At 39.8% G+C, this 11,319-nt stretch overlaps 1 protein-coding gene across 17 annotated transcripts in view; it reads right to left on the minus strand.

Moving 5' to 3' along the window:
* The window catches only part of afdna (afadin, adherens junction formation factor a), a 136,084-nt gene extending 125,853 nt beyond the window's left edge, over positions 1–10,231 (minus strand). For 7 of the 17 annotated variants that reach the window (XM_022662865.2, XM_022662850.2, XM_022662848.2 and 4 more), the window contains exon 1: positions 9,945–10,231. In XM_022662865.2, coding sequence (XP_022518586.2) covers positions 9,945–10,046 — 102 coding nt within the window. In that variant the 5' untranslated portion in view covers positions 10,047–10,231. The remainder of the gene's footprint in view (positions 1–9,944) is intronic. The other 10 variants (XM_015607398.3, XM_022662861.2, XM_022662858.2 and 7 more) reach the window with 2 other exon arrangements.
* Positions 10,232–11,319: the final 1,088 nt, after the last annotated feature.

Genomic DNA, 11,319 nt, shown 5'->3' on the forward strand with positions numbered 1-11,319 from the left:
CCACTGCAATGAAATTTCCAGTATCAAATAAGGCATAATACACACTAAAGTAGTGCACTAATAACACACAAAGCAACAAAAGCACTATCAGCATCTGAGCTGTCACTAAACAGTACCAGTGGGCATTCACAAAGCTCTGATGTAAACGCATCAACAAGACACAGCATTCTTCAACCCAGGAAAACAAATGGCCTGTACAATAAAGTTTTAGAAGCGTCTGCAGTCCAACCGGCGGAAAAGACAAGGCCAACAAACACTGATGGATGAAATCAGTGTTCACAGAGGGGGAAGCGCATGAGCGAACACAAAGGCAGCGAATGTATGCAAAGGTACAGAGCAAGTGAGGTCACTGAAACCTAATGAGTTGGACCTCACTGCACATACACACACTCCTTATCTGCTAGAAAAGAGGAGCATTTAGTAACAATAAAAATAGAGGCCAGTGTGTGTGCGTACGCAACTCCATGCGCGAGAGACAGTCCCCAGATTTTCCATGCTGCTTTGTCTCCCTAGTCGTGAGAAAGAGTCATGGGCTTTATTCCCCTCCACCTACTTAGCTGCTACATTTAGCAATATCTGCTTTGAGATTTGAGTCCCGTGAGTGCAGGGCTAAAAAGGGACCCGAGAAGAGTTTGTGCCCACCTGACACTGGAGGTCTGGAACATGTGGAGATAAAAGGGAGTACACAAGATAAATGCAGACACATGATAACGTGGGTTCCCAACATATTAAAAAAAGAAGGAAGAATTCTGAAGAATACTGCAACCAGTACATCTGACACATACCAAAATATGAAAGTTACATATTTTTTATATATGAAAAGTATGTATAATAAAGGCAGATACATTTTTCCCTGAAACACAATCATTATTTTGTGCCATAAATTCAGTTGTACTTGTGCACACACCAGTGCTACATTTGTAGGAGAGCTGAAAAGTGCACCAAAAATATGGTTTAAAAAAATAAAAAATACAATGTTGAAAACACAAATCTACATACCTGACAGAAGGGAAATGAAAGACAGACAGACAAAAAGCTCCATTAGTTTAGCTAATTGTTATTAGCCTTGTTCAGCTTGTATCCTTTAGCTGGAAAACAGCCATGGCAAACTGATAAGGTAAACTAAGGAAACAGACATCAAGCCTTAAAGGTGATGCTAAAAACTTTCTTTAATTTGATTTATGTGAGCAGGGCTTGTAAAAATGAATTAAACCCAGAGTTTATTGGCTCACTTTGCCAACATTCTGGGACAGTTTATCAACGAGCCACCTCTGGTAGACTAACCCAATGAGAAAACCCTAGAGCTACATGATGATGACAAAATAATATAGTCATTTATAATATTTATGTATGAAGTGATCAATGACCCACCTGTAACATTGCACAACACAATTCACACTGATTATACCTTGACCTCACTAAAACAGACCTAAAAGTTCACTTTGAGGCTTCTACACTTCAATGCACGTTCAGTAATAGACAAAGATCTAGAAGAGTACTTCAGAGCACTCATACTACTAAGGAGGCATACCACACTGGCCCAATGAATTAGAGAGCCTCGCCTCGTTGTAGAAGGAGGCCCAAAATAAAAAATTACAACGATTCATTCCAAAACGTGAGACACCACAAACACTTGGCAGGCTATGAAGACATTTGCACATATGGAGCAAGTCTTTCACAGAAGCATAAGGCCGAAGCATAAGGGCTGGAGGAAGGGTCACGTTACATTACATCAACAGTGCACCCCACGCAAACAACTGATTTCAGACACCAAGTGTTCACAACCTGGACATTCTACTGGCTCCACATGGAGCTGCTGGCAATCGATTTCGTTGAGTGAGGAAACACACAACCAAAAAGTAAATAACTCTAAAAGCTGTCTGATCCTGTGAGGTCACACCTGACGCCTGCACAATGAATGGGCTGGGCGGGGTGGTTGGCACACTGTGAGGCCCCACAGGCTGACTGACCATCAGCGCCTCCCAGGAGATTAATGAAGGCTGACAGGTCAAGGCCAGAGACAGGCTCTGGCCTCCTCTTTAACACAGCATCCATCCAGCCACATTTTGATCTATGCAAAATGGGATTTAAATGTAATCAGAAAGGTTGTATGACTTGTTACAGCTGCAGAAAAAATAGTTGAGCGCTTGAGTAGTTTAAGCAAGACAGCCTACTTTAAAAAGCTCCATATAAGAAAATTAGTTCAGGAAAAGTTTGTTTATCCATGCTTTATTTCACCTAACTACTGGTCTCTAAAGAAAGACAGGATTTGGGTCTTGCTTTTGTATATATACATTTAAACATATCACCTCCAATTGGCTAACAGCACTGCAGTTATAGTTATAAAGATATAGAACTGAGTGCTAGGTAATGTTAACCCTTAAACTTCGCTTAATGTCAGACTCGAGGCTAGCGAGCCTGTGGCCTTGTTATTAACGGCACAGTGCGAGCAGAGGATCCCCGCCGCTGCACCACTCACTCTACAGCCAAGCAAGAACAAGAAAAAGTGCATTTAAGCAGAAGGAGACCTTTAACATTTAGCACAGAAGTAGTTGACTGTCAATATTTTAGTGTTATGTCAGTGTTATGTTAAGCGTTAAGTGTCAGACCACATATAGTTCCAAACCTGCTGTAAGAGCTGCAAGGTAATTGCAAAGTGTAATGTGTATGTATCCCAAAACCTTTGTGTCTTAAGTATCTATGTCTATACAACCAACAAAAAACCACTCACAGTGTAGGATAAGTGTAGGATGTGTGTATGTGTGTAGTCTGCAGCTCCAGCACAGCAATATAAGGATCAAAGCTGGGAGGAAGAGTACAACACAGGTGCTTTCATCTGTAGACAGAGAAGAGCTTTGTCTGTTGACCTCTAGGCTCATTTTGAGCCAGTCAGTACAATGTCCATTTTCTAGAACACAGTCATTTCCTTTCTCTTGCCTCCAGGTACTTACTGGAAGCAACAGTCTATATCAGTCACTGATGTTGGCACACTGCAAACAGGAACAGCCCCAAGTAATGCAAAACTGGCTGTTGTGCTTGACTAGGCCAAATTCACACTGCTGTGTTTTGTATATTGAAGTAAAAATGAACCACTTGCCATTAATTTCGATACCAATGATGCATTAACAGACAGAGGACACCGGCGCACAGCAATACATTGATTAAGACCAATAAGAGCAACGTACCCATGAATCAGCCAATACAAAATTATGTGAAGATGGGGCTTCTGATCTATACTGACTTTAGGTTCACTGACCTATGACCACGCAATAAAGCCAGAGAAGTCTAAACACTGGACACACCTAATAACATAAAAATATGCAACTATGAGAAGACGAGGGGAAGGATAAGCCAAAGGGAAGAAAACAGCATGAAAACAAGTGTGCTGAACAGCAGAAGGCAGGTCTGTGGTAAAGAGAGAATCAAGAATGTGAAGGGGAGGAGAGGCCAACCCTTAAACGGTTTCAGGAGGTCATCCTTTAGCACTAAGCCAGTAGCTGCACGAAAACAATCTCTGTCAAACAGCAATGGAAAAACAACTGATATTAATAAACATCCTAGTATTTACATTTATGATAATATAATTCAAATGATGGTTCAAATTTGGTATTTTGTAATATACTATTGCAGTGCATAGTGACTTTTGGCGTGCATAGTGACTTTTGGCTGTAGTATTACCAGGCTCCTTTTTTAAGATATTTTGGTGTACACTAAATATCCAATCTCTTGATGTGCTGGAGGCTAAGGCTAAACACAGCCTCTCTGCCACACTTACAGCTAAATCCCAGATGATATTTATAATATAAAAAAAAAAACCAATACAGCATTTAAACGTAGTGTAAATTTAGTCTTAATCCTGACAACTGATATCAAGTGAGATAAAGTGAGATAATGTTACATACTAACACTGACCTAATGTGGCATTCATCACCATGTGGCTTATGTTCCTACTCCACCTTTAAAGACATATAACAGTTACAGCATGAAATGGTGGTAGGAAGCATGGTGAGAGAAGGCTAATCCCAGCCCACTCTCAGCTCCTCGCAGATTAGAACTGTGGATTACGCTCTCAGTTTACAGCCATTTGGCGCTGTGGACAACCTCATCTATTTTATGTCACATACAATTACAGTGCAGAACATCCAGAAATGCTTCAGGACAGAGGAAATGTGTGTGCACATTTAGAAGCAGGAAAACCATCACCATGGAGATAGTTTGCCTGGGAGTGGTACACTGATGACAGTTCCTATCATCGTTCAGAAAGAATGACCTGCTGGAGTACAAAATCACACTACCTTCTGAGGCTGCATTTACTGGCAGAGAGAGGAGAAATGCATAAATTATTGGAAATATATCTAAGGCCTCATGATTCCAATAAAGGATCCAACAACAAAAAACAAAGAACAACATTAAACGTGTACCACTGTCAGTCACCAAAACAAGCCTGGGTGCATTCAATTATTTATCATGTATTGTAATTGTAAATAGCTCAGTCACACTGTTCTGTTTCAAGCTACTCTGCAATCTTTTTATATTCGTCATCGTTACTACTGGCTAAGATATCCGAATCTCTCCAGAGCTTTTGGGAAGTCCTGGAACACAATCTCAGAAAAGCTGCGCAATTATGTACTCCCTACTGACATCAAGGCAGCATCTGATGTTCCCTGGCACTCGCAAGTCTGGTTCATATAAGGTGATACTAGAGGCACCATTGTACAAAAACTTCAAACAAGAGCAGAATAAGCTCCCAGCCTGCAAATACCCTCTATTTCCATATTAGAGAGGGGGAAAATATTATCTAATCCACTAGCCCTCTACTGGCAAGAGCTTTGTTAAATCAAAGCTTAAGGATTAGAAAACCCAGTAGTAACAGGTATTACAAAATCAACGCATTAAAATGGTATTCCTCATTCAATATTAACTAATTCATATTTTTTAAATCAAAAGGAACATTGCCTGTTAGTGCTGGACGATGTGACTTTAAGCAAGTATTATGATAAACTATGGACTTTGCCTTGATTACTGAAGAACAATTATTTTAATGACAAGGGTTTTCTTTGGAATAACCGGCTCAAGTTGAATAGCTGTTTTTGTTCTCCCCTGTGATGCTTGCACATCACAGCCTGTTGCGAAGGAGCAGTCACCTGGCACAATATGTTTTTAAGAGAACAGTACATGAACATACACAGTGCAAAATAAATAAATAAGGATACACAATTTTACTGACAAAGATTATGTCAATAAGATGTTTTGAAACTTAATTTCAATTCATTTACGTTACGTTATGTACACTACTCATGCAAAAGCATTTTCTTTCCGATCACTCACAACCTCTCCCAAACAACACACAACCAAGGGTTTCCCAGGTGACCATTTCCACAATCTCATTTCCTTCAGCCAGAGACTGGATACACACCAGCAGCCAAAGCGGATATAGCTAAACTTCAGCGAGTATCCAGCCCAGTACAGAACAATCGGGCCGCTGCGCTCCAAACTGGGTGTGGGCAGCCGGCAGCTGACGTCTGTTTTCAGACAAAACTTATAGCAGTTTAGTTAATGGCAATCAATGCAATAGAGAGGAGTAAAGTGCTTATGGAGGGCCTCTAAATCACACAGGCTGGTGTTTTCCCAAGCTAGAAACACACTGGAGTCAGCACTTTGAACCAACTGTCACATTTCTAACAGCATTACCATTAATTCAACTATTCCTAAAATGCACCTCACAGCTTAATTAAACCTCAGGAAACAGATCACCTGTAAAAGAACAAAACCATTATGAATCATCTCTAAAGCTTGTGTCCATGTACTGTTCAACAATAGTCGCTCTGAGTGAAGGTTAACCACACATGAAGGCTTTAGTGATGCCCATTAAAAAAGGCACTGCACTGAAATAGGTCAGGAAACTGAATTTATGCATTCACACAGAGCTCCATTTAACTCAATGTAACAAATCAGTTTAGCTTATCAACAATATATCAACTGAAAATAAGCTAATTATATTTTAAACTAAAGCCATGTTGCTGATAAATCCCAGAGCTTTCATATAGTGGCCTTGTGTCAAGGTCTATTCTGAAAAATGCTACAGCATAAACTGAATTGCTTTATTGAGTTAGATCATTTTGCAAAAGTCAATAAGGCATCAAAAGTAGCCTGCATTTGCATTAATCTTCTTGGTTTACATTACTCTTAGATTTTCAAGATAAAAAAAAAAATCAGGCTACTGATTAATGCACAAAAGAACTCCACAGACTACTCCCCTCAGAAGAGCATATAATAGCCACCTCTAGCAACCCAAAGTGCTTTCCACAGTCTCTTCCAAAGGCTGGTAGAGCTTAGCACAGTGGTTCTCAGAATCTAAAACCCAGGCTTATGACTTTCCTTTTAGAAAAAGGGTAGCCAACCACTGAGCCACAAAAAAGCTAAAAAGACATTGCTTTCACAGTTATGTGGGAACTGGTAGGAAATTATGCTGCACAACTCAACTGCACAGATACATATATGGTTGAAAATTATACTTAGTCAAAAAATAAAAAAACAGCATTCTTTATCACAGCAGGGGTGTAATTCAGGGCTTGTAAATAAGGTAGAGAATCTTTTTGGCTTTCATTACCTCAAATCAGAAAAGACTGGGACGATGCAAATAATAAAAGAGCTGTTATTTCAGAAATGTACTTTGTATACTGTGTAAACACTAGAGGTGTGGACAGTATGGATAATTAATGCATAGTGAGAAGGTAAAACATAATAATATGTCTTTAAACAGATGTTGTCAACAGGTGACCAGAATCAAGACTGGTTATTAAATGCCAGCTGCCATCAAACTTTAAAAAGGACCATCAAAGGAAGTTAGAAGTGGATCTGGAAATGTTCCTCTTTATGGTGCATAACATAAATAAAAGATTCTGCAGGAATTTCAGTGCATAAAGAGCAAAGGCACAAGCTGCATATCACTGCTCTCCAATTTCCCTGACAGCACTGCATCAAGTTATTCATTTACAAGGTGGTATAATAACCTGACATAAATATATCTGTAATTACTTCATACAAAGATAGGTCTACAATCCAATGGTATAAAAACTTTTGCTCTGACAGGCACAAGACAGCATGGGGACTGACCTACTGACTAAATACAAATTTCAGCAATATATTCATACAATGTCTTTGCTGATAAACACATACATACATTCATCCATCCATTTGTATCATCATAAACATGGCCAGTGTGTTGCAGTTCAGTGCTATCTCTGGAGAAGTACTGGAATTTACACCTAATATATTTCAAAACATCAAATAAAACATTCAAATATTCATATGCTGCCTAACACTATTTTCTTAGTTTAGCATTTGTTTAACTTCTTCTGCCCCTTCAAGAACATTCTTGAACTTTGAGTGTATATGAAAAGGGTGTCCTTAAACCACAGTAAATTTCTTGTTCAGCCACAGCAAAGACCACCCTTCCCGTACCAGGATGGGAAAGCTAAGGCTTATGTCAGACACAGCTGTGGAGTGAAAACACGGCAGTGACATCATCCACTTGTGAACAACTTCTTCTGCTGATCTTCAGAATTTGTGGAGCTCAAGTGTGAGTGACGTCTGCTGTAAAGGTTTCAGGATGTGCCAGGCACTCGCTCATCAGCAAAGTCACTCCACTCTTCAGCTCCGAATCAAATCAGAACTGAACGAGAATATTGTGTAGGCATTTATCATACCTATTTTTTTTAAAGCATCTTTTTTTATACACAGGGAGCATTTGCTTGTCTTTATGCATTACATGATCATTACAAAAGGTCTGTAGACACCTTTTTATTCAGTATTTCTTCTTAATTATAAGTAATCATGTTCTGCATTTGTGACAGCAACAGCATTAGATTTACTGCAATAATGCTTTACACTATCAAAGGATCACGGGTATGAATCCTGTTCATGTAGCTTGTAGAGGCAACGGCTCTGACTTCACATGTATTAGAGGAGACTTTTGCTAGTGCTCACTCTCCTGGTGTTGGGGCATCACTAGTGATAGGTGAGTCCTAGTCAGTGGGTTGGGTAATTGGTCATGTAAAAATGTGGTCGGAGAAAAATGCTTTACACTAGATTTGGGAGCATTTGTGTGATAATTTGACTGCATTCAGCCTCCATTTGAATACTGCTATTCAGATACTTTACCATACTTAGGACCTGATCAGGTCCTAAGTATGGTAAAGTATCTGAATAGCAGTATTTAGAAATGTGCTGCCATTTGTACAATTTTATCTGTGTCAAAATATCATACTACATATTGTGCACTGTGGAAATGCCCAGTGTACAATTAAGTTACAAGTATCCCCACCCTTTCCCTCCTAAATTCAGAGAGTGCAGCTGAGCCTACTAAGAGGCTAACGTTGTTGTTCTCAGTGCAGCTGCAGGTGTCAGGCACTGGACACATGCGCATGAGGCAGAAACACTGAAATGGGTGCACATCAGGCCTGCATTACAAGTCAGACAACAGTTTCGTGACCGTATGAACTAGGCGTCCATCTGAGGCAGCAGTTTTTCCAATTGTTTTCATTTTTCATGACCAGGTTTATTAGCTAACTATTTGGTCAGACAGCAGCAACACACCACAACACTGCCCAACCTAACCTAGCTAGGTAGGTAATAAGTTAGCGTTAATTCAGCCACACATTTATTACAATGAACTATACATTTTAAGGCTGTATAAGACAAAAAGTATAAATATGATTTACCCACATTAACAATAAAAAACCCAGTGGAGACAGCAGCCGTTGTGTTTTATCTCTATTTATCCGACTAGCTGGCTAAGCCCCTTCGACGTTTATCCACAGCTGAATGTTGGCTAAGAGGGCTAGCCAGCTAAGCTACTGTTATTAGCCAGTTATCACAAACGCGGACACCCTCTCGTAGTTAGCTAGTTACCAAAACACCAACATTGCTAACGTTACATATCTTCATTCTCCAGTGCAGTACAGTCACCATTTCTCTGATAAATGTCGTCAAAAGCTCTGTACCCAAGCTCACTCCAGACCAGAACACACTGAGATTAGATTTGCACTGCGAGTTAGCGCTTTAGCACAGCACCCTGAACTGCATTCAGCTCACCAACACACCGAGGTGGAGACATACAGCGTGTAAACCCTGCTTTTGATCACAAATCTACCTTGGTTAACTAACCTAACCTCACTGAATAAGCTCGTGTTGCTTAAAAAGGAGGCTAGCTAAACAACAAATTCGCTTACTAGTTTACCAACCAACCTAACGTTAAGGCAGCTAACCTAGGCAAGCTAGCGTAACGTTACCGGCGGCCGACTTCATTGATTAGTAGTAGCTACTGATATTATCAAAAAGCTTAATTTACAAACACACCGCCACGCCACTTATTTAAACAATTCACTCGCTAGCTAACGCTATATGTAATAATCTTACATAGGAGTTACACTAATGTCCCCCCTGTTTAAACTGTTTGTACACTTTCTGATTTCTGAGAATTGTGTTTATTAGCTAGCGTTAGGGTTAGCGAGCACCATGGTGGGTGCCCATTTCGTTGATTCTTGTTTATAGCGTGCTATGTTAGGTTAGCAGGCTAGCTATGTTCATTGGCCTTAATTCATGTTTATAAACGAGTCTTTTTTTCATTTTCATGGACAGAAATGTCGCATCAATTTCTTAATCCGTGTTTTCATTATTTTCCTGAATAAAATAACGCCTGTTTTCAGCCTAGCTAACACAAACGTTAACCTAGGCTGAGTTCATTTTAAATCTCTGTTTGTATTCACTACTCACGCGTCTTTCTGTTAATTTATGTAGCCTAGCTACCGATAACGTTACTCTCTCCGTTAGTTAGCCTAATGGTTTTGTTAAATATCTGTATGTTAGCTAGTTAGCTACACTGGCTTGTCCCCAGTCTTTTCTCCAGCAGCTCCATTTTTAAAGCCGGCCTCTGAGCTCACCTCGGTCGGCTGGCTGATCTCGAACAGGTCGAGCCGGTTGGCGTTCCAGTGGTTGATGATGTCGGCCAGTTTGCGCCGCTCCTCCTCTCGGCTCCCCGACATGTTGTCGAATGAGAGGAACAAAAATCCCTTATCGGTCCGCCGTCGAGCAGGAGAAATGCCCTTTCTTATCCCACAACTTTAAACCCGGAGCTGGCGGGCTGAGCGCTCGCTGTGTGTGTCGGTTGACGCAGCTCTCCTCCTCTTTCGCTCTGCTCTCGCCGCCGGTAGTGAAGCTCCGTGTGACTCGCAAGACTCAGTACTCGTGAACGAATCGGCTCTTTAGAACCGGTTCTTTTTACAAAGTGAAATCAGTGGAGCCGATTCTTCAGTTCAAATCATTCAAATAATTTCCTCTTGCATACAAGAGACCACTTAAAAATATGAGTTCTATGATTTTACCAAATTGAAAACCTCTGTGATATATATTTAAGAGGAAGATGGATGATCACAAGCCATCAAACCATGCTGGACTGCTTGAAAATTGTCCAAAAGCAGTGTGTAAGACTGGTGGAGTAGAACATGCCAAGATGCATGAAAACTGGTTATTTCACCAAATATTGATTCCTAAACTCTTAAAACTTTATGAATATGAACTTGCTTTCTTATTCATTCGCATTATTTGAGGTCTGAAAGCTCTGCATCTTTTTGTTATTTCAGCCATTTCTCATTTTCTGCAAATAAATGCTTTAAATTGCAAATATTTTTGTTTGGAATTTAGAACAAATGTTGTCCATGATTTATAGAATAAAACAACAATGTTAATTTTAATCAAACATATAACTATAAATAGCAAAATCAGAGAAACTGATTCAGGACCTTAAGTGGTCTCTTAATTTCTCCCAGAACTGTATGTCGGCATAATTTTTAGGTTTGTACTTACATTAGGCTAACACATTTTCAATGTAGCGTTCACTATCTAATATCATAATTCCAATAGCATATTAACATACCAGATGTACACAAGACAATAATAAATACTTTTATTTAATATTCACTATTACATTTTAAGTGTTATAGGCTTTGGCTTTTCTGACTGCATATTCCTATGGTGTTCGAAAACCCTATTCACGTTAGCTAGTAAAGCAAGAAACTTCACTCCCTAAACCCTAAGTCACTACATGAGAGATGAAGCTGAACTGAATATTGAGTCATCACAATAGAACGGCAATGAATCATTGTGTAAGAATCGTTTAGTAAGAATCGGTTCAGTTAAGTGAATCGTACCTCCCCAAAGTGCGCGCGGGACATTATCTCGGGCACGCGCACGGCTTTGTGAAATAGATGAGCATAAATACGCTTCTACTGAATCCATTTCACTTACGACGACACATTT

Source organism: Astyanax mexicanus, chromosome 1, assembly GCF_023375975.1.
Source record: "Astyanax mexicanus isolate ESR-SI-001 chromosome 1, AstMex3_surface, whole genome shotgun sequence".
Taxonomy (NCBI): domain Eukaryota; kingdom Metazoa; phylum Chordata; class Actinopteri; order Characiformes; family Acestrorhamphidae; genus Astyanax; species Astyanax mexicanus.